At 59.9% G+C, this 23,407-nt stretch overlaps 1 protein-coding gene across 16 annotated transcripts in view; it reads left to right on the forward strand.

Moving 5' to 3' along the window:
- Ntng2 (netrin G2) overlaps nt 1-23,407 on the forward strand; it is a 59,780-nt gene that overhangs the window by 32,891 nt on the left and 3,482 nt on the right. For 7 of the 16 annotated variants that reach the window (XM_078048493.1, XM_078048494.1, XM_078048497.1 and 4 more), the window contains 6 exons: nt 14,631-14,803; nt 17,567-17,593; nt 18,501-18,638; nt 20,983-21,057; nt 21,346-21,417; nt 22,516-22,617. In XM_078048493.1, the coding sequence (XP_077904619.1) occupies nt 14,631-14,803; nt 17,567-17,593; nt 18,501-18,638; nt 20,983-21,057; nt 21,346-21,417; nt 22,516-22,617 (587 nt within the window). The remainder of the gene's footprint in view (nt 1-14,630; nt 14,804-17,566; nt 17,594-18,500; nt 18,639-20,982; nt 21,058-21,345; nt 21,418-22,515; nt 22,618-23,407) is intronic. The other 9 variants (XM_078048502.1, XM_078048504.1, XM_078048503.1 and 6 more) reach the window with 6 other exon arrangements.

Below are 23,407 nucleotides of genomic sequence, written 5' to 3' on the forward strand. Positions count from 1 at the left end.
GGGCCACCTGGGTGGTCCTGGGCAGTAGAGTCGCCAGAGGGCTGGTGGGGGCAGGGAACGGCGGCCTCCAGGGTCCCCCAGGTATTGGGCTTGAGGTGCTGGTGGGTGGAATCAAATGGAAGGAACTCAGGAAAACGTTTCTGGAGGGAATGGTTTAAATTCTGCTTTTCACTTTATTTTTGTATCATCATGCAGCACAGCTGACCTTTTGAGGGTGAAATTCTATGGCCTTTAGCACGTGTGTAGATTTACGTGGGTCCCACCATGGCCTGGATCCAGACAGTCCCTTGTCCCCCACGCTGCCCTAGGCACCTACTCTCTGTGGCACCGCTCTCGAGGTTGAAAGCGCCCTGCGGGTGGAATCGCGGGACACGGAACTGGCCTCTTTCCCTCAGCTCAGTGACTCCGAGGTTGGTCCCCTGGCTGCCCTGATGGCTCCTCCTGCTTGTCGCAGGGCAGGACCCCTGGATGGCGTGCTGTGGCTGGTTCGCCCATTCTCGAGCCAGAGGGTGAGACTGTGCGGTCCCGGAGGGGAAGGCCAAGGTGGGTTCATGGCCCAGCAACGGGGAGGTCGAAGGTGACTGGAGGGCGGGAGTGAAGGCCATCTGGGGCAGGTTCAGAGTGGATGCAGAGATCTTCAGCTCTGATTAAGGGGCAGCTGCCAGGGCGTGTAGATGAGCTTGGCTCACAGACGTCAGGGAACCGCCCCAGCTGCTGGGAGAGTGGGGTGAGGAGGAGAAGATGGGAGGCACCACGGCAGGCTGGTGTTCTGGAACAATCCGGAACTTCTGGTGCAAGAGAGTGGAGAGACACAGGAAAGAAAGCTCTGGAGAGAGCAACCCCGGTGGGAGGGAGTGTCGGAGCAGGGGGACTGGCTGTGACGCCGGTGGAGGAAAGCTGCCTGATTCCACCACTGGGTCAGAATCCCCACTTCTGGCACCTTCTGGAGACTCGCAGCCCTCCAGGAAACCAAGGGCAGCCACTGGGGTCTCCGAGGGCAGAGCGGGGAGCGTGCCGTGGGGCCTCAGAGCAGCAGGAGCTGCAGTTACAGTGCCTTTTATGTGCCCTTCTGTGGCCCAGGGCAGGTCTCTTGGGTGCCTCCAGACTCAGTTTCCCCACCAACAAAATGGGACCCTTGTGTAATGAGCGATGTTGGAACTTGCAGGTTAGCTCAAGGCCTGGCCCACACACATTGTCACCTGTGAGGGGCCAGAATGCAGGCACCTGAACATAGGCCCCCCCTTCCTGTGCAGCCCCACTTGGGCGCCATGGGATCCCTCCTGTCAAGCCCCTCTGTCCCCCAGCCTTCTGTTGGTTAGCGGAAGTCATTTTAGTATTAGATCTAGCTGGAACTGACTTGGGAGTGCTGCTGCACATCGGGGGTGGAGTCCTGTCCCACTTGGCCAGCCCGGCCTGGGGACTCATGGGGCCTTATCAGCCATAATTGGGGCTAAGGAGGCCTGGACTGGATAGGCGGAGGTGGAGATTGGAAACCCTACAAGGAGGAGGAGACCAATTCCAGACCAATTACCACACCCTGTTCCTGTCCCCCACCTGCACCCCCGACCCCCACCTGGCTGGGTTGCAGACACACACTTCCCAACAGGGAGCCTGGAGCGGGTTATTTTGAATCCTTGCTGGTAGCTGGACCCCTGTATCAGGCTTGTGGAGGTGGGTACTGGGGAATGAGCCCAGGGGTGCTCTTCTACCAAGCAATTTATCAAAGCCCTATCTGAGATAGGGCTTTGATAAGTTGCTAAAGCTGGCCTCAAACTCAGCACCCTCCTGCCTCAGCCTCCCCAGTTGTTGGGATTACAGGTGTGCACTTGGCTTCAGGCACCGTTTTAGATCCACAGGTGTTCCCTTATACACACCCACCCCAGGCCACACCCACCCCAGGCCACGCCCACCAAGCCACCTGCCATCCTAATGCAGAGCCTCCCAGCTGGCCCCCCCCCCCATCCTTTGCTTTGATAAGACTCATCTGTCAGCTAAGTGAGTTCACTTGGCCAGGAACTGGTGAGTGAGCAGGTTCTCCACACATGCAGCCTACCCCTACCCCTCCCCCCTGCTTCTGGGGCAGGCCCTGCTGTGTGGACAAGCCACTGCCCCGTGTTCGTAAGCACCCAGGTTCACATTGCACTCCGGCCCCAGCCACACACGCAGACACACTGCCGTGAGCACCAGCCACGAGCTCGCAGCACCCTGCTCCCAGCTGCTCACACCAGGCAGAGCCGAGGGTCAGCCAAAGGGCCTTGGCCTGGCTGCCCACCTGGGGGTTCTCCAGGCCTCCCACTGTGCACCTGGGCTCCTAGAGGCCACCTGCCACTCTGAGGAAATACCCCTTTCTGGACTCCTGGCCACCCTCTGCCCCTCCCTCTCAGCCTGAGCACCCATCAGCTCCCAGCCTCAAGACAAGAGGCATTTGGGGATCCGGATCCTGTGTGGGGGTGACCGGCCTGCTCCTCACTCCCTGAAGTCTGGCCCCTCCCCTCACAGTCTTCCTGGACATGAACATGGTCATGCGTCTCTGCACACGACCCTCCAGGCCTCCCACTGACCTTCACCTCAAGTCCACTCTGTAGTTCAGCCTGATAAGTCCCCGCCTCCCTCCCACCCTCACCTGGGTCTCGGCTCCTGGCTCTTGCACCCCGTGCACCCTCAGGGCTGGGCCCGTGAGCACCTCTCTGGAGCTCCTGGAGGCTGCAGCCCCATCACATCCCCTTGGGTCCTCCTTGGCCTTGAAGGGGCACAGCAGTCCCATGGCTTTGCAGCTGACACCCATGCAGCTCCGACACCCCACGCTGGCTCCAATACCCCAGATGGGCTCTGAGCTTTTGGGCCCCAGGCTGGTGGCACCTGCCCCAGAAGCAGGCAGGCTGCGCGTGTGGAGAACCCGCTCACTCACCAGTTCCTGGCCAAGGGAACTCACTTAGCTGACAGATGAGTCTTATCAAAGCAAAGGACGGGGCGTGGGGCCAGCAGAGGCAGAGGCAGAGAGCTCCCCAACCCCCATCGCCGCCCACCCTTCCATCATCTCTCCTGTCCTTCCCACCGGCTTCCCTGGGTGGGGGAGTCGGCTCTTTGGCCTAGGGCTTGGGCCTGGCCCTTCCCTTGGGGGTAAAGGGACTTCCCACGGGAAAGAGGAATCATGCCTTAGGGAGCCGGCCTGGTCACCTAAGTGTCACCTAAGGCCACCAGCCCCCCTCCCCACCCCTCCCCCTCCCCCGTGCGGCTGCTGGCTTTGTAACAGGATTTATCAATGGCCTGAAAGAGGTGGCGGATGTTAAGCACTTAATATAGAAGAAGCCCAAATTTGATTTAGCCAGTGAACTCAATTGCCGGCCTCACTGCATCCTGGGAGGAACACCAGCCGGCGTCTGTCCACGTCACCCTGGCAAAGCCGGTCAGGTCAGGAGGCGAGGCCCCCCCCCCTTCTCAGGGACTCTGGTCTTGATTTGCAGCTTTGGAGCCTTTATCCCTTCGAGGCCCGTGCCTCCCCAAGCCACCTGTGGGCTGGAAGCCGGGCTTCTCCCAGCTGCCCCTCAGCGCCATCCCAGATACGTCTGGACCCCCGTCACTGCTTCCCTATGCACCCGGCCGACCTCTGTGGCTTCTCTCCTGACCCTGGCTTGCTTTAGATGCTGCCAGTGTCTCCTCGCTGCCAGAGATGGCCTCTTCCACCCACCAAAAAATATCTAAGGACCCCCCCCAGGTCATGTGACAGCCTGGGTGGGAGTGACCGTGTCCAGGAGGAGGCCTTGAATGGTGGCCGTGGCCAGCGCCAGCCTGGGGGCTTGAGGGCCACCCACTGGCTATGCCTGGCTGGGAGGGAAGCCCTTGGGCCACCTCTCCTGGATGCAGGAAGTGGCCTGGGTCACCCCTGCCCCTCATCCTGAGACATCTCCAGGCCAGCACAGGAAGGGCGTTTGCTTTCCCAGAACCCAAGACCCAGAAAAAGGTTTTTCCCCAAACAAAAGACCGGTCTCTACCTGGCAAGAGAAAGGCACTGCGGCTGTGTGGACTGTGGCCGCGCCCCTGCCTGCCCCCTGCAGGCCACAGAAGCACTCGTGGATCAAACCCTGGGTGCCCTGTGGCGAGGCCTGGTGAGGAGGGACGCTCCCGTCACCCCCACCGCCGCCCCGTGTCAGGGGGTCCCTGTGAGGGCTCCATGTCTCCACGGGCCTGGGCCGTGCAGCCCAGCACTGTCCTGGCTCCCCACACTCCCGCTCCTGCCCCCCCAGGAGAGGTGACATCACTCTTTCCGCCGCCAGGGGTTGACCTACATTCCGACGCCCTCCTGTCTGGGAGATGCTCCAAACACCCGCTCCTCGCTGCCAGGAGAGGGAAGGACCCAGCTCACGATTTTTGTGGCTCACGGGTGCCAGGACCCGGTCCAGATGGTGCCCCCGCTGGCAGCTCCTGGGCACTGCCTGCCCCTCCCTGCAGGACAGGGCACGCTCCAGCCTGGCACGGGCTGGTGTCCCTGCCGTCCTGCGTGTGGCTGGCTGTCAGGTCCCCAGCTGTGCCTGCCACGTTTCCGAGAACTTGGGTTGTCTTCCCCTGGAGGTGAGGCCTGGTGCTGTCCCTGAACAGTTGTGATCTCCTGGGGCTCAGTGGGGACCCGCCAATTCCAGGAAAAGAGACAACTGATCTGAGAAGGTCACTGCAGCTCTCTGTCCATGAGTAGACAGAGGGCCAGCAGGCCCAGCTTCCAGCAGGAGAGAGGGTGCACCTCACACCAGGAAGTGAGAAGGATTAGGGCAGAAGGTGAACCTCAGCCACATGCTGAGCAGAGGCGGTAGGGGAGCTGTCAAATGAAATGCAGGATGCCCCATTAAGTTTAAATTTCAGATCAACAAGGAACAACTAGTATAAGTATATTCCAGATATTTCATGGGATATACTTATGCTAACAAAAAACATTCATTGTTTATCCAAAAGTCGAGTGTAACCCGGCATCTGTATTTTTATTACTCTTTTTGTTTTTTCCGTTTGAGTTGAGGTCTCCCTCTGTCCCCAAGGCTGGCCTTGAACTCTGAACTTCTAGCTTCTTCATGCTTCAACCTCCTGAGTAGCCAGGACCACAGGTCACTGTTCCCGGCTGCCACATTGTACTTTTATTTGCTAAATCTGGCAACCATGGGGCAGGGGACTCTGGAGAAGTGACTTCAAGAGACCAGAGGATACATCCCGCTGGGGAAGACCCCAGGGCCCTGGAGAACACGGATCATGTCTGCTTCAGGGGTCTGATGGCTGCGGGAGTGGAATGTTAGCAGGACAGCCTGACCCTTGGGGTGGCCTGGAAGGGCAGTCTCTGCTCCGGACACTCCTGTGCCCCCCACCCTTCCCTCTCGGGCTTGTTGGCCATTAGCAACAGCAACAGTGTTGATGGCTGGTGTTGGTAGGGGGCTCGCTTTGAGCCGGACCTTGTGCTGAGCTGCCGAGTGTCACCTGGACAAGGGGGAACAGCCTCATTCCAGTCCCACAGGCCACCCTGAGACCTGCCCACGTTTGTGCCGACGTGGGGGGAGGGGTTTAGGCAGGGGTCTGGTCACCGCAGAGCACAAAACGCCTTCCCAGCTTCCAGACACCGAGGACCTGCTGTGTGCCCCGCAGAGTGAGGCCCCCAGACAGTTCAGCACCAAGGCTGGTGTGTGAGACACCCGCAGCCTTTCCTTGAGTAGCTGAAGGGGTCTGAGGGCCAGAGAGGTGAGTTCAAGGTCACCAACAAATCAGCAGCAGGGCCGGGCCAGACCTGGCTGCTGGCCAAGCGTCCCTGTGTGTGTGTGTGTGTGTGTGTGTGTTTGTGTGTGTGTGTGTGTGTGTGTGTGTGTGTGACACTATGCTCGTTGCCGGGCACCTTTTCCACTGCTCAAAGCTGACACTAGGGGCTCTGCTGGGGTGGGGCCCGGGCCTGGGGCCTCGGAACCTCCCTGGAGGCAGGCCAGCCTCGAACTGCCCCTCGGTTCCCGATTGAGTCCTGCTTTTTTCTGGTGGACAAGTGAAGGGCTGCCTAGCGGGTCAGGTGACCCAGCTGGTGGCTTTCCCGGGAGGCTGACAGCGCTCCAAGGTCAGCTTCAGTAAGTGATTCCTTGGGAAAACTGACCCCACAGATGAGGGGAGACATCTGGACCGGAGGCCTCGCGGGACGCTGCCCGCCCTGGACGCAGGCAGAGGCTCGAGTTTGGGGGGGACATGAGCCAGGATTCCTTTTGTCAGGAGCTCCTCTGTTTGGAGAAGGCCAGGCTCTGAAGTGCACCCCAGCCCTGCTCCCACCCAGAGGCCCTGACTGTGGCAGTCCTGCCTTCTCCCCTGCAGAGCGGGAGCAATGAGCCTGTGGGTTTGCACAGCGCCCGACCACGTACGAGTGCTCGGTGAATTATTTATATGTGCTGCTTGTTTATTTTATTTACTTCATCTCCCACTGGCCTTCTGGAACAGGGAAGAGAATCACAGAAGGACACTGGTCTGAGGGAGGGAGGAGGCACAGGCCTGGGTCTGGAGGGGTGGTGGCCTGGTTGCACTTCTGACCCCCACCCCCCCACACACATGTATGAGACCCTTCCTACAGCAGGGTTCACCTGCTGTGTGGCCTTGAGCAACTTGCTTAACTTCTCTGTTTCCTTGTCTTAAGGCTCTTGTGAAGAGCTAGATAACGTTCATTCACGGAAAGCTTTTGGGATCCCTGGCTCTAGACGCTGTTAAGTGTAAGAAATGGGAAAGAGCATTCATTGAGCGTTTCTCCATCTCAAGCCAGCTCTTTGTAGCCGGTGTCTCATCTGGTCCTTGGCTCCCGACAGCCATCCAAGGGATAGGAAGTGGGAATAAAGTAAGGTCAGCAACTTGACTAAGGCCACACAGCATGTGGCAGAGCTTCCCAGGCCAGTGGGCAGGGGAACAGGGCCACCCTCTGGCGTCCATGGGAAGGGCACAAGGAAGGAACACCGCCCCATGCGCCCCTGCAGTGTGGGGGGGCTCATTCTGCCCCAGCCCTGGGTGTGCAGGCTGCCGACTAGTCCCTTCCCTCCTGCCCCCCACCCCACCCCATCACAAGCGGCCATGTCTGTGATCTTCAGGACAGCCCAGGCCAAGCAGGATCGCGCTCCACTCAGCCGGGAGAGCCTGCCCACCGATGCCCTGGGGCTCTGGGGAGGGCTGGCTCTGCCCCCCACCAGCTGCGGGACTTCAGGGCGCGCTCCTCCTCCCAGGCCTCGGCAGGATGGAGATGGTGGTGGTCGGGCTCAGCAGACTGCACCATGAGCCCCCAGTTCCCTGGTCTCTACCTTGCAGCATCCGAGGCCCAGAGAGACCGGGCTGTACGTGGAGTGAGCAGACCTGAGCGGCCCCTGGCCCAGGCACCCCCTCCGCTGTCCCCCACCCCTCCCCCGCCTGCCCTGCAACCCGCCCATCTGAAGCCGGCAACTCAGTGGCCTCTGGAGCATCCCCAGTGCATGCTACCACCGCCACGCGCTGGGTTAGGGCATTTTCGTGGCCCTAAAAAGAAACCCGGCCCCTTAGGGGACTCCCTTAGTCCCGCCTCCCCGTGAGCCCAGCCCTGACCTGCTGTCCGTCTCGGACGCTGGGCATTTTGTATGAATGGGCTCATGGCAGCTGCCTTTGCTGTCTGGTTTGCTTCACTTTGTAGGAGGTTTTCGAGGTGCTCCATCTGGTTTTATGGCTGAAAAGCTCCCGATGCCCTTGCACGGGGCCTGGTCCCTGTCTTCGGACCCAGCTGTCTGGTCCCCGCGTCTGCCTGGTGCTGCCGGAGTGGTCCTGCGGTCCTGCGGAGGGTTCTCGCTGACTTGTGTTTCGTCCCTCCTGGGCGCGCACCTGGGCTGGGATGGCCGGCCCCTGCCCAGCTCTCTAGAGCACACGGAGCCCTTCCAGCAGAGGGCAGGCTTGGAGGGCTGCTTCCCACCCCCCCTTTCTCCCCTGGCCACCCTGGGGGGCGGGGGGGGGGTGAAGTGCCAGCTCCTCCTGGCTTCCATGCGCATTCCCCTGGTGGCCAGGGAAGCTGAGCGACTTTACCTGCCCGCTGGCAGCTCACATATCTTGGAAGAAGTGACCACCTAGATCCTTCCTCCATTTCAGACCTTGGGTTATCAGTCTTTTTATTTTTGAGCTGTCGGAGTTCATCCCATATCATACCTAGGTCCCTCATCAGATATGAAAGTTGCAAACCTTTCCTCCCGATCAGTGGGTGGTCTTTTCACCTTCTAGAAGCACAAAAATATTTAGCTTTGATGAAGTCCAGGGTATCTGTTTCCCCACGTTGGCCTTTGTTTTATGATTTCTGAGAAACTGTTGCTTAATCCAAAGTCTTGACCATTTCCCCCTGAGGGTCCCTGGGTTTTGCTCTTACGTTTCGGTCTTTGGTCCATTTTGAGTTAGTTTTTCATGCAGTGGGACATGAGGGTCTGACCACATGCCTGTGTACACCCCATTGTATTCCTCACTTTAAATGTTTTGGCCTCACCTGGGCAATGACATTCCTGAGGTCACAGTTCTGTTTGATCAATTTGTTGAAAAAAATACTCTGTTCAAAACTAGATGGTGGCCTATGGGGCCGTTCAGCATTTCATGAACCCTCCATCCCAGATCACCTCGATGTCCCCTTGGGAGATGACAGTAACTGTGAGGACTTCCACAGCCAGGGAGAGTACCCGCAGGGAGGGGGTTGCAGAGGCTGCCCTGAGAAGTGGCACTTGGCCTGGGGCCTGACGCTGCCCCTAAGTGTGGGCTCCAGGAGGAGGGTGGGAGCCTGGAAGCGCTGTGGAGGCAGAGGGAACAGCGGGTGCAAAGCTCAGAGGACGGCAGGATGGGAGCACCTGCTGCAGAGAGGCAAGGGACAGAGAGGGACACCAGAGAGCTGGAGAAGTCAGGCCTCATTCCCAAGCACCGCACATGCATGCACGCGTGCTCGCGCGCACTCTCACACACACACACACACACACACACACACACACACGTGCACAGTGTCACCCAGAGCCACCTAGAGAAGTCAGGAAGATCAAGAAGTGCTTGCCGTTGGCTGGGACTCTGTGCCAGCCTTTGGCCAGCCGTCCCATGCCACGCTGGGAGGGCAGTGAAGAGGGGGCATGGCGCTCATCCCAGGGCTCAGCCAGGGCGTGGGACAGGCCAGGACATTGTCTCATGTTCCCACAGAGACAAGACTGGGGAGCGGGGCTGGCAGGTTGGCGCCTGAGCAGAGCCAGGGTCAGGGAGGGACAGCTGGGCTGGGTCAGGAGAGACCAACTGCGTGGTCCTGAGCAGGCTGCTCCCCACCCCGTGCGCCCAGGCCCGTCCAGCCCTGACAGCTCAGGCTCCCTGTTATCATGGTCGCAATATGCTGCTCAGATTCAGCTGGGCTCTTATGCATTTTTAATAAGTCAAGGTCAATGTGATCACCCAGAGTTGATGGCAATCTTTTCTTTATGTAGCTGATATCTAAAAATATCCCTTCCTCAGGCCAATGGTGTGGAGAACATCCCTGGTTTCATACAACTGGGGTGTTCCTCTCCAGCTGGCTCAGTGGGGTGTTAAATAGGAATTCAGAAGGAAAGAAAAAACAAACCTTCTGAGGTCAAGTACATTTTGCAAACAAACTTTTGTCAGACAAAGTCAGACAGGTTTCTTTCCTGCAGGACTTGTCAGAACCTTTAATACAGTAACGTGCATGTGACTCTTGTGCAGTGGGCAGAGAGTGGGGCCTGGGGGATTTGGAGGACATCATAACCTTCACCAAAAAGGTCTATGCACAGGAACTGGTCTCTGCTGTGGACCATCTCTGGGGTCCAGTGTTCCCAGGAAGAAGAGCTCTCGAGGCCAGCAAGTGCCTGCCCAAACCCCTCTGGGCTCTCCAGAACTGAGCACATAGTAGGTCCACAGCACTATGTGCTGATGGAGGGACTGGGACTCCAGAGAGTGAACAGGCTTCTTCTCGGACCCTTTTCGGCTGGTGCTGCTGTTGAGTTCTCCCGGGCAGGATTGCCCTCCCAGCTAGCCAAGTGGACTAAAGGAACCAGGCGGAGCTGCCTGCGTCTGGGGTGTTGGGATGCCTTGGATTTGGGAATGTTTGCACATGTGCGCCTCATGCGCTCAGCCTGAGGTCATCTGTGCCGTCTCTAGTGCTCCCGCATTGTGCTTGACCCCCAGCCTGAGCTCAGGCGAGGGACTTTCCACTGTGGCCTCATTTCCAGCTCCAAGTTATGGGTTTGGGAGCGAGTGGGGTTTCAGACTGGGGATTGGGGAGCTCAGCCCACACAGCTTCACCATCAGCTAATGCTGATGGACAGGGCCTCTGCTGTGCGTTGGGATTCTGTTCCAGAGAATTCCAGGGGGACACAAACAGTGCACAGTGCGTATGAAAAGTGGCGGCTTGCAGAACAGCCCCCCAAGCCTGGAAGGACTCGCTGCTCCTACCAGGACAGGAGTGCGCTTGAGAGCAAGCCGCCTCCCTTCCTGCTTCTAAATAAACGCAGACTGTATTTTGGAGCAATTTTAGATTCTTGGCAAAGTTGAGCCTCAGGTGCAGAGATGTCCCATGTCCCCAGCCCTGTCCCAGCTTCCCCTGCTGTCAACACCCACTAAGGACATGCACCCAAGCCGACAGGTCATTGCCGCCCAGCGCAGGAGGGTGGTGCCTGGTGCCAGAGGGCCTGAGGGCTTGGACCTTCGTGGTGACGAGACTCGCCACTGTAGGGTCACTGGAACAGGGCCACTGCCGGAAGGCCCTCTGTGCTCCGCGAGGTGACGTTGCCCTGTGCTGAGGAGAGCTGTGCCTGCTGCTGTAGAGATACTGAGAGTGTAAGAACTGACAGAGAAGAGAACCAGATCACCTCCAGCCCCAGCTACAACACCGACCCTGGTTCCCACTGTCTGGCAACCCCTATTCTATCCCATGCTGGTGGCTTGGCCTCTGGAGGCAGATTCCTCCGGGTTCTACCCCCAGTGACATTTGAGGGCAGCCCCATCACTCCGGACAAGGGGCTTCACCTCTCCAAGCTTTGGTGTCCTCACAGGTAACATGAAGGTGACAAGAGGTTGCAGTGAGACCCACTTGGCACACAGTGAGCATTTGGGCACCGTTCATGTTAGGAACGTTGCCCGTGGCTTGAAGTAGAATTTGACAACGTGATGGTGCCTAACCTGAGAGTCTCCTGCCATCTGGCCACGCAGAGAATTCCCGAGGGACGGCCGTTTCCTCCCCACCAACCCACTGCAAGTTGGACACGTCCTTCGGGGGAGGTGCACCTGACAGTGGCCTCTAGCGCCAGGCTCTTCTGGAATAAGTGCTGCCCCGTGGAACTCATGGAAGGGGTGCTGAAAGCAGAAACCACGCGGCGCGGGCTCCCATCCCACAGCGAGGCCCGGAGACCCCGTGTGGAGTCAGCCTAGGCCGGGGACCTTCTGCCCTCAACTTCCTGGACGGCTCAGTGACGTGGGGGAACCCAGGCAGTGCCCCGCCCTGGGAGAGCCCGTGGGGGAAGCAGCAGGGGAGGGCACCGGCCAGACAGCCAGGAAACGGTGTTCTTTTCTTTCTGCAGAACTGGGGTGGAGCCCAGACCCCACCCCGCTGGTCAGGCTCCACCCCTGAGCCACGTCCCAGCCCTCAGAACACAATCTTGGCATGAGGGGGACAGGGCCCAAGGTGCCCATCCCTGGTCCCCGCCTCCTCCCACAGCTCTCCCTCTGCTCCCAAGCCAAGCAGCGGTGCAGATGGAGCGCCCCCCAGCAGGACACTCCGCCCACCCCTGGCTGTCCCACCCCGTGCCCTGGAGAGGTTGCTTCCTCCCTCTGAGCTCCTCTCAGCCCCAGGGGGCTTCCGTCATGCTCTTGTTCTTTCTAGAAGGTTCTCCCTTTCTGGCTGTCGGCACTTGATCCCTTTGCAGGTTCTTGTTTAAAACTGCTGTGATGTTTCAGAAGAAACCAGATCACAAGAGACCTCGCCAACCAAGTGCCAGCGGCTGACCTTTCAGAAGGCGGCTGAGCAGGCGCCACCTCTGCCTTGGGAAACCAGTGGCTTTTCCTCACAGTGGGCAGCCTTCCTGGGGTGTGTGCTGGGTAAGGGTCCTCCACTTGTCAAGGAGCAGGCCCCGATGGGGGCTGAGACGCAGGAAGATGTCCCACAGTCCACGGGCAGAAACCCTCCGCACCTTTCCCTGCCTTGGATGCCCCCACCAAGGGCCTCCCTGAAGGAGCTGATGTGCACAGCCTCTGTCTCTGTCCCCAGGAGTGGCGGCTACTTCTTCCTCTTCGTAGCTCTCCTTCGGGAAGATGTGGATCCATGCTCCCAGAGCTGGTCACTCCTATTTGATGTTTCCCTGGTATTCTGATATGGGAGGATTTCTGAGATGGATTGTCAATATTTGGGGAAAGCAAATCGCAGACTGAGGGGTTTAGGAGAATCCTATTTTTATCAAAATTTGCAAGGAGAAATATTTAGAGTAGAATAAACTACTTTCTTATTTCCTTGGAAGCAGGATTGCTATGCTGCCCGATGCTGTCTTCTAGAAACCCTCAGATGGCATCAGGAGCTCCTGCTCCCCCTTTATGTAGCACTTGGGCACTGACACGGTTGAAAAGGACAGTGGATTACGATAATTAGGAGACTCCTTTAGAGCAGTTTCAGATTTGCAGAGACCTGCAAAGTTGGACAGAAGTTGCCGTGAGTCCGTCTCCCCTGAAGTTTCCCTGTTAGCGATCTGTTATGGTTATGAAGGTCAGTGGTTAGTAACTTAGTAACAAGTCTGTAGACGCCCTAGGCTCCCTCCAGTTTCCACAAGGCCAGGGTTCTGGACCTACTGTCCAGTGTCACCAGGGTGGCCGCCTTGTCCTTCTTCCTGGCCTCTACGCCCATTACTGATATTTAACATCGTCTTTCAGCTGGACCTGAGGCTCTGCCAGAGCGGCCTCTCTGCTCTGTGGACTAGCAGACGCCTGCTCTCGGATCAGAGCCTGTTTCTTGTTTTTCCTTGGTACCAGGGATTGAACCCAGGGGCGTCTAACCACTGAGCCACATCCCAGCTCTTTTTATTTTTTGAGATAGGTTTTCACTAAGCTGCTCAGGGCCTCATTAATTTGCTGAGGCTGGCTTTGAACCTGTGATCCTCCCGCCTCAGCCTCCAGAGCCACTGGGATTACAGGCATGGCCACTGTGCCAAGCTAGAGCTTGCCTCTTAACAGGAACCCTGTGAATATTTCTCCTTGCATATTTTAATAAAAATGGGATTCTACTAAACACATCAGTCTTCAATTTGCTTCTTCCAAAAATTGACAGTATATCTTGGAAACCTTCCCATATCAGAATATAAAGCTCTTTCTCTCTAACTTTGTACTGTGGAGACTCTCCAACACACATATGAAAGAAGAGGGGATCCACCATGACGCGCCTGTCACTTTGGCTGTCCACTGGCAGCCCTTCTTGCTTCCTTAATATCTCAGTCCATGTTTCCCTTTTTTGTATTTGGAAGCAAATCCCAGTCGTCAGCTAATTTCACCTGCCATTATCTGTGGTACCTCTGTAACAGACAAGGACTCTGTCTGTGGCACATGACCATATCATCATCGTCACACCCGTTGAACGTTAAAATACAGTCAGCGTCCAAAGTTCCACGTATCCCGTGTACGGTGGAGGGTACAGAGCGTGGGAACCAAATCCAGGAGGCTCACACTGCCCGGGGTGATGGCCGCTGAGGGCCTGTAGATCAGGGTCCCCTCTCTGCCATCCATCCTCCCTTCTGGCCCTTCCTGCAGCCTGGATCGTGCGGCTGTGTCCCTGGTTTGTGTGGAAGTGGCTCCATCCTCTGAACTGTCTGGTCCCATTCAAGTCCAGTCAGTCTCGTCAGTGGCTCTGGGCAGGGGCGTTTCTCCTACAGAAACTCTCTCGGGTCGTCTCTGTCTGTGATGTTCAGGTGTCACTTCTCAACGCCCGGAGCCCTTTATTCATTGGGGCTGCCGATCCTAACATGAAATGCTTCTATAAAAAGAAACTTCCCTCCACGTTCGGTGGCCCTGAGGTACAGTCTGTGTAGGACAGGCAGGATCAATGCTGGGTTCTTCCCTTTATTTACCAGTTTTCAGAATAATGAGTTGCCTATAAATATTTGAATGAATGAATGAATAATACATGTGTGGATGATCCAGCGGGTTCGGGAGCTGGGGTTCTCTGCTGCCCTCCAGGAAGTAGGTGTGGGCCACCGCTGGGTAGCACAGGAGCCACCTTGGTGGAGTCCCTGTCTGAGTAAGGAGGGCCGGGAGCAGCGCTTGCTACCTGTCAGCCTTCAGTCAAGAGCGCAGGTGAGCTGAGTTCCTAAAAATACAGCGTCTGGGACCAGGGATCAGCCCGTCCCATCAGCGGCATCAGACCCTGGAAACCACACGCTGGGAGAAAGGACCGACTGCAGGTCCAGGTTCCAGCAGGGAGAGGTCTCAAAGTGCCGCAGACCCTCCCCAGGACGGGGAGTTGGGAGTTTCTGTCCCAGAGGAGGAGTTGGGTGCAGGCTGGGCTGGTGGCCTTGCAGGGTGCCTTCTAGGCCAGCCCGGCACCACCCAGACTGCTCCTGGGGGCCAGGTCCTCCGCCTGCCCTCCGCTTGCTGACCTCTCTGCCCTCTCTGGGTCTCCCCAGGTGCAAGTGCAACCTGCACGCCAACCTGTGCTCGGTGCGGGAGGGCAGCCTGCAGTGCGAGTGTGAGCACAACACCACGGGCCCCGACTGCGGCAGGTGCAAGAAGAACTTCCGCACGCGGGCCTGGCGCGCCGGCTCCTACCTGCCGCTGCCCCACGGCTCTCCCAACGCCTGTACGTACGCCCCGGCCCCCGCCAGCCTGGCTGCAGCCCACAGATGTGCACCTGGTACACATGTGGACACACATGTGCCCTTGGGCTTACAAGCACACACACACACCAACAGATGTACGCAAGCCTGGGTGTGCGCACACACACACACACACACACACACATTTTGTTGGGAGCCTGTGACAAGACCCTCTGGCACGCGGGCCCACTGCCCCGGGGAAACCCGGGATGAGCTGGCCAGCCCCCTTCCTGCTGCCCTTCCCCCCTTGACTGAGAAGCAGGCAGGAGGCCCCTGGAAGCAGGGGGTGGAGACCCCCCTCCAGGCAAGCAGGACTCATGCGGAATGTCACGGGATGCATGTCTCATGGTGTCACATGCTGCAGGGGCCCCTCCCTGGGCGTTTTCAGCCCAGCCCCTGAGGCCCTTGGTGAGCCCCAGGGCCTGCCCGGTCCTACCCTCCCCTACTCCCCAGTGCCAGGAAGGCCTTGCAGGGGTCTGCCCACAAGGGTCAGCATTGCAGACCCCTTCAGGGGTCTCCCCTCACCACATGCCCCCAGTGTAGGCCACAGGTGCCTCCAGGAAATCAGGGACCCCAGGGAGCTGCTGGCTGCGAGTGGAGAAGGGCCTGGCTGGCTCAGGGGGAGCACCCTCTGACCCTGGAGCGCCTCTGGTTCTTCCCATGTCCAACACCTGTCAGGGCTTTGTCCTTTGTCCCCATCGGAGGCTACAGCGGGCCGCTGCATGCCCCCGGCCTCCCCCCAACACTGAGCACACTGAGGAACTGCCACTTCCACCACCCAGCCACCTGGGGCCTCCCGGCACAACAGCAGGAGTCACAGCCAGGGTGGGTCCAGATCCCCTGGACCACGCCAAGGGCGGGCAGCAGCCTCCTGCCCCAGGACCGCCCCGCCCTGCTGGGACCCGCCCTGACTGGGAAAGATTTATGTAGCTTTAGGCTGATCAAAGCTGAAGCTAGGCAAGGCCGTGACAGGCATTTCACACAAGGGGCCTGGGCCGGCGTGACAGGACTTTGAACGGGCGACGCTCCAGAACCTCATGGCACTGGAGGGTCTTCAAAGGCACTGACTGCTCTGGTGCGGCCCACCCCCTGCCTGGTCCCTCCTCCCAGGTCCCCTCCCCATCTCTTTTGTCCTGAACCTTTTCTTTCAATGTGTCACCCTCTCCCCTGGCAGTCCTGCCTCCGCTCTGTCCCAAGGCCTCTCCCGCCCGCCCGCCTCCCTCCCCTGCGCACACTCCCAGCTCCCCTCCCCCGTTCCAGGAAGGATTCTGCAGGGCCTCCCGTCTGCCCGCGTCCACCGCCAGGTCTCCACAGGCCCCACCCTCACCCCAGGCGGGAGTCCTCGCCTGTCTGACCAGCCTGGACAGACAGACCTCAGCCCTGGCCTTGGCCTGCTTCCTCTCCACAGCGGGTGGATGGGACAGCTCCCATTTTGGGGAGCCAGCCCTGGAGCCAGCCCCGCCACTGCCTCCCCAGGTGTCACCAGGAAGGAGGGGTCCTCCTGGACCCCTGGGAGGAGGGGTGCTCTGTCACTGGGTCCCCTGCCTCTGGGGCAACAGGGAGAGGACAGAGGAGGAGATGCAGCCCCAGGTCAGCCCTTCCTCCCCTCTCCATGACCCCATCCCAGCAGGTAGCATCGTCCCCAGGGGAGCTGCCGGGGCGGGGGTCACCTGATTGGAGCCCCCGCCCACACCTGCCCAGGCTCCCTCCCTTCCCAGAGCCTGTGCCCCCAACCTGCCTCAGCCCTGCTGAGGAACCCCATGGCCCCCACCCCCCACTTCCCCTCAGGCCGTCCTTCCTGGGGGCCACAGCCCTGGGAGCCCTCCGAACGCACCCCTACTCATCGGACCTGCTGGGAGAACCCCACCATCCCCCACCTCTGAGCCCCAACTCCCCACATCCCTTTTCGGACGTCTCTTGTGACTGTGTCCTGCAGCCTGGAGCCTCCTCTGCCCTGTCCACTGCTCCCTCACCCTCTAGGCCCCAGTGGGGGCCACCTTGCCCCCTGAGTTCCCTGCAGTTAGCTCTGCCTGGCCCCCCACCCCCCCACTTGGGTGGTAAAGGGAGTCGGGTGTGGGTGCTCATCCTCCACCTCCCCGGACTGTGGGGGCCACAGCCATGTGCCCTCGGGCCACCACACGCCTTTCTCAGGAACACCTGCCTGCTGTTTGTGGCTGTGCCTCTGTCCCCAGCTCTGGGGGAGGCCTCCTTCCCTCCTGAGGCACAGGAAGCTGGGTTCAGGGTGCTCCCGGCCACACCCCGCGGCCTCCTCCCCTGCAGGGCAGGACATCAAGACCCCATGTGGGGCTGCCCTTCCAGGGGTGCTCACGCTGCCCGGCGGAGGCCCCTTAACACGGGGCAGCCAGGCAATCCCAGCGGGCTGTTGGGCCACCTCCGTGTCCCTGTCTACACTGTGGGGCCCCAAATCTGAAATCAAATACAAAGGGGGTGCCTGGCACTCACGGGCACGTGGGGGCTCGCAGTTCCCAGACTTGGTTTCTCCATCTGCAAAGTGGGCCCCTCCTCTCTGGTGGCAGTGGGAATAAACGGGCTCGTCCTCCGCCGAGGTCCCCAGGCCCAGAGGCCGCTCCTCCTACCGCAGGTGCAGCGGGGCAGAGCTTGGGACCTCGGAGGGAGGGACACCTCCCTGGGCTCACCCTGCCCTGCCACTCACTCCTCTGCAGGGAGGAGACAGCTGTCCCCTTCTGCCCCCACAGCCAGCTCTGTGACCCTTTGTCTCCCCGCAGGTGCCGCTGCGGGCTCCGCCTTTGGCAGTAAGTAGACTACATAAGCCTCCTTGTTTGTCCCGAAAGAGCATCAGAGAAGGGAGGGGCTGGACGTCCCTCTGGCTTCGCGCTCCCTCTGCTCATCACCCTCATTTGCTTCCTCGCCTCTCTCCCTCGCCTCTCTCTGTCGCCTGCAGCCCGGCAACTTCGTCTCTCCCAGGAGCTTCATTAGTGCTGCTTTGGAAGCCTCAGGGCCTTTGCATAGGTCCCCTAGACTCCTGGGCCCACTCCCTGCTCCCCTCGCTACTCATTCCTTGGCTTCTTCTCTCTCCCCAAATCTGGAAGGAGTCTCTCCTGACTAGGAGAGACAAGGACAAGGAAAGGGGGGCCTTCTTCTCCTGCCAGTGACAGAACCTGCCCCCACCTTCCAGCTCAGCTCAACTCCCCGGGCAGGTCAGACTGGTGGGTCACCTGCAGAAAAGGAGTCCTGGGAGTCATGAGGAGGCTGAGGGTGCTGGCCGTTAGTACCATCTAGACAGGTCGCCAGGCCCCAGGGCTCCAGGCACCCGGCTACCAGGACTCGGTACTAGCTCACTTACGCCCTCCTGGCAGCCCCCCCCCGGGGGGGGGGCACAGGGCTTGCCATCTGCTCTGCCAGCCAGCAGGAATGGACTTGCCGCTGTCAAACAGGCGGCTGGTGGCAAACCCCAAATCTCGGAGTGCTTCTAAGACATTTGACACCCTCTACCACAGCTCTGTGGGCCATACCCCATCCAGCTGCCCTCCCCAACCTGGCTGCCCCCCACGGGGACGCCAGTGGGCAGAGAGGGCCCCAGAAGGAGGCTGGCCCCGCAGGGAATGCGGGTCTGCACAGCCGGCATCGGCACCAGTGTCTTCTTGGTGGTGCCCGGCTCCCCCGACCCTCACCTCTTCTTGCTTTCCCATCTCTCACCAGGCGCCGGCAGGTCCCGGAAAGACCCTGCTCCCCAGCCCCCCGTGGCCACCGTGGCCATAAGCGGGGAGCCCATCGCTTCCACCCCCTCCACATCTACCGCCCAGGCCCCCAGAGTCCCCAGTACCCCACTGCCCACAGGTGGGTGCCTGTGATCCCAGTGTGCCCTACCCGCTGCTGCTGCTCCTGGCCCCGGGCAGGGCTCGCCTCTTAGAGTAGGAAGCACTAGTGCCCTGGTGTGCGAGAGTGTGGCCTAGGGGACCTCCAGGCCGCTGAGCCAGCCTGTCATCCAGCCCCAGCCAGGGACCCAGGCACCACTTTAGGCTCCCAAAGTCCTCTTCCCCTGCTCTAAGGCACTCCTGAAGGGTCCTGATTCCAGTGTGGCCAGGGGGCCAGGGGGGCCAGTGGTAGAAAGGACACCCTGACATTCAAACTTAGATGGGGACAATAGTATTTCAGAGGAGCCTCCTGGGCAGAGGCTGGGGCGAGGAAGTCGGGGCTTCCTATGTAAGTGACCCAGCCTCCTGACTCCCTTGTGCTACAGTGAAGGGCAGATAGGAGCAAAATGGCCAGGAAGGGAGGGGTCTGCCCCGTTCCCACGGGGGGCCAGGCACACCCTCCCCACCACATGGGCACTCTGAGCGACCTTGAATCCTCTTCCAAAGCTGCTTCTGATTTGGCGTGAGGGGTGCAGGGCAGACCCTGAGGTTGAACATGAACGGAGACAGGGGTCAGAGTGGTGACCCCAAAGGTTTGCATGATGAGGGTCCCTAGGACCCTGGCTGTGAGCAGGAGACACACCCTCCCTCCAGACTCCAGAACAGACATCTGGGTGGGCATGCTGTGGGCCCTGCTCCTGCGCCCTGTGCCAGGCAGCGAGTATTAAGGGAAGCGGTGGCTCAGGGTGACAGCCAGTGGTCTGAGCCCTCGGTGTCTAGGGTCCTCACCTCCCCTAGAGTCTTAACCTGGACCCCCCAGGGCGCCTGAAGGCCCGTGGGTAGGGTGATGTTCCAGCTGGTGAGAGTGGGCTTCACCCAGCCCAGGGCTGTGCTCTGCCGTGCTGTGCCCCTTGCTCTGCGGGAAGTGACGGAGGCTGTCATTTTCATAGTCCCGCTGGGAGTGGGATTGAGGCTTAGGAAGCAGCAGCGGGGTTTATGGTGGTGAACTAGACCTCAGTAAAGCTGTTCTAAAAAAAGAAAAGGAAGGGAAGGAAGAGCAGCTGCCCAAGGCCTCAGGATTATGAAGATGCTGGACGGGAGCTCAGGGCTCACCGACTTCAGCTGCCACCTGCCCCCTCTGCCACCCAGGCCCGGGCCTGGGCGCCGTGAGGTGGCACCACCTCTGTGGCCTGGCTTCCCGGCTCCCTAGCTCTGGGTAGGCCTCGGGAACGTCTCGGGAACGTTCTTCTCACACTCCTGAGCATGTCCTGGACAGCCCGGCGGGAGGCTTCCCCTCCTCAGACCCTGGCCCCCAGCTAGCCCCAGGCTTCTCCAGCCCTTCCAACAGGCTCTTCAGCCTCTGGTCAGACTCCCTGGCCCCGAGGTTTCTCCCACAGCTGACAGGCTGCTAGTCCCTCCCCACTGGGCCCTGGGGGGGTTAGGGTTAGGGTGCCTGAGGGCTGCCGTCACTGCGGCTCTAATTAAGCCCTTGCCAGTTTGAGTTCCCTGGCACGGTTTCCTCTCTGAAGGCCACACTAATGTCCACTTGACGCCCAAGGCCCTCGCTGCAGCTGGGAAGGGTCCTGCCCACGTCAGCTGCAGATTCTCTGTCTCTCCTCCTCCGTCCTCATGGTGGGTGCTCCCTTCAGGAAGCGGGAAGCCTCAGAGCAGCTCGTCCCCAGCCCACCCACGCTGCCCGCTGTGCCTAGTTGGTCTTAGGGACGAGCACTGTGGTGTGTGGCAGGCGACCCATGTCGGGTCCCCAGAGAAAATGAGGGAGGTGGAAGGGCTGTGACCCAGGAGGTGGGTCCCTGGCTGGGGGTTGGAAAAGAGGTGTCTGGGGGCCTCTGGACACATGGGGTACCCTGCCGGGACACGCATCCTCCTTTGCAGCCATTAGCCAGAAACTCGGCAGAATCTGGGCCAGGCACAGGACCTGGTCCGACACTGCCCTTTGGTGAGAATGGGAACCACACAGGGAGGGTTGAAGAGTCCCCAGGTTCAAGTTTTCCACAGAAGGAAGGACTGCCCAGGGCTCACAGATTCTCAGGCATGGGGACCCCCAGTGCCTAGCAGTGTGTGCGTGTGCGTGTGTGGTGTGTGTGCATGTCTGTGTGCACATGACTGTGCATGTGTGTGTGCATGGGCGTGCACCTCCCAGGGCTGCAGTAGTGTAGATGCTGCCTCTGTAGTGGATTTGGACCCAGGTCTTCTGGCAGTGTAGACAGAGCCTTTCCTCCATAGTGCTGCTTCTTATGAGGGGCTTGTGGGAGTGTGGTGGTGTCACCTCCTCGCATAACTCGACTTCTTCTCTTCTTCCCTGCAAGAGTGGACCAGGCCATCAACAGCTGCCCCTCTTGGGGAGAGCTCCCCCCAGCCCCAGGTTTCCTCCAGTGAAGAAGGTATGGGGGGCAGGGCCTGCGACAGGCCTTAGGACCCCAGAAGCCCCTCCTTAGCTCCTTGGGCCCCTCTGTCCCTCGTAGAGGTAGTAGGTGTACATGTTGGGGACCGGGGTGGGACAGAGATCCCAGGAACTGAGGGAGGGGTGTAGAGAGACCAGCATCTGGGAGCTCAGGCCAGAGCAGCGAGGGGAGGCCCGAGCTCTGCAGCCAGCCTCAGCTGCGTGGAGGGCGTGACACCACAGTCCCCCAGGGGGTCAGAGTCAGGTGGCCACACTGCCCTCATTACAGGAATCCTCTCACTGGCCGCCCGGTTCACAGGACCCTCATCACAGGCATTGACGGAGCCCAGAGAGGGGACAGGTAGACCTGCAGGGCGCTTGCGAGTGGGTGAGGGAGAAGGGAGCGCGCACCTGGGAGGGCAGCTGGGCGGTGGCTCAGCCAGGCAGCGGCAGGAAGCTGGTCAGCTTGCTGGTCAGACTAGGCCGGGAGGGATAGCAGAAGGCCGTGAGGACAAGCCAAGAGTCTCTCTGCACTGGAGTGGGGGACACAGGCCTCTTGGGGAGTCAGGGGGTGACATGTGCAGGAAACAGGCCCATCTAGCTCCACAAGGGGAGCTGGCCCCTACCTGTTCCCAGCCCTGTGCCATCTCTGAGCGGCGAGCAGGGCTTTGAGTGCCCCCTGCTGGCAAGGGGCTCCCCAGCTGGGCCCACAGTTATGAAAGTCAGCTCCTAGCAACCTGGAGGCCTCCCCGCGGTGACAGAGCAGGTAGAGCCAGCTGAAGCCATCATTTCCCTTCCTTGGACCCAGTAAGTCTCCACAGACTCCCAGAGGGGACAGTGGCATGCTCACCCCCCACAGGGGCTGGGGCCTCCCTGGGATCCCAGACGGTGGAGACAGGTACGTCCGTCCGCATTCTTGGCTGGCAACGCTTGGAAGTGGGAATCCAGGGACAGGAGCAGACACCTTAGTGGTGCAGAGAGGCTCTTCAGAAAGGACAGGAGCTGCCCAGGTCGCCAGTGCTGGGTTCAGATGGTGGGTCAGAGGCCCACAAAGTTCGGGGGCTGAGGCGGAGGGCGGCGTGCCAGGAGTCTGAGAGAGATTCTCATCCTGTCAGAAACCCTCCAACAGGGAGTGTCTCGCCCGGCACTCTGGGGGATGCCGGAGACAGATGGGTAGTAGATGGTCTCAGAGACGGAATCCGGCTGGCCCTGGGGGCTCACCTGCAGCAAGGTGCTTCCACTCCCAGCCTCTGAGCGGGGCCTGACTCCCCCCTGAGGGCATGTGTTCTGACACCCGGGTGGCCTCCCCTACCTCCAAGTGAGCAGGTGACAAGACTGGCCCAGAGCTGGCCCAGGGCCTCTCAGGAGACTTTGTCCTTCTTCTCACTGGGCTTGGGCTGCCCACCCCGGGGCAGCTGGACAGTGGCAGGTGAAAGAGCTTGTTTCTCATCTCTCCAAGCTGCGGGCACTTCCGCCGCTGTCCCCACCCCTGCTAAGAGCTCCAAACTATTCCAGCTCAAGCCCAAATCTCCTCAAGTGATGCCTATTGAAGAATTCCAAGGTAAGAGAAGGCCTGGGGCTGGACCAGCCCTCCCCCCACATCTCTTCCCCACCTCCACTGGAAAAAAAGGGTGCAGGACAGGACCGCTGGTGTCCTGCTCAGAAAACCCTCCTGGAGTAGCTGGGTCAAGGTTAAACTACGCCTCTCTTCCCTCCGGCCCTCCAGCCCCACGGGAGCTGGAGACAAGTATGAGTCAGAAGCCAAACTGGGCACAGTGGGCAGGCCCACGGCAGCAGAGTTGCTGCCAGAAATAGCCTGTCCTGACTCCCTTGGGAGGTGTGGCCCAGGGGCTCGCTTGGTTGAAGAAGAATCTGGGCCACTCTGGTCACTGACGCTGCTCTTCAGGACACTTAGAAGATGCCCTTCCTCCTTCTGAAGTGATGAGGTGAAGGGGTGGTCCAGGAGGCCCATGGGTGGGGAGGCCCCCATCTCTCATAGGCTGCTTCTCCAGCGTCTCCCACACCTGTGGAGTCCACCTGGGAGCCTTGCCCCAGGTGGCCACGATTTTGGCAAAGCCACTGGGCAGGAGTCAGCCTAAGAACCACATGAAGGGGCTGGCGACGGCCCCATGATGGCACTGGAGTGGCTCTTCTCCAGGATTAGCGAGCATCAGAAGCCCTCTGGGACCAGGAGGGATCAGGGAGATGCCTAGGGCCCTGCAAAACCTGCACTGTGATGCCAATCAAACCCATGAAAAGCTCAGACTAATCACAAAGTGTCCTGTAGGGACAGGGACAGGTGGTTTTCTCCCAACCCTCTTCCAAAGCAGCACGGGAAAGAAGCTCCTGGC

This window comes from Ictidomys tridecemlineatus, chromosome 4 (genome assembly GCF_052094955.1).
Source record: "Ictidomys tridecemlineatus isolate mIctTri1 chromosome 4, mIctTri1.hap1, whole genome shotgun sequence".
Classification (NCBI taxonomy): domain Eukaryota; kingdom Metazoa; phylum Chordata; class Mammalia; order Rodentia; family Sciuridae; genus Ictidomys; species Ictidomys tridecemlineatus.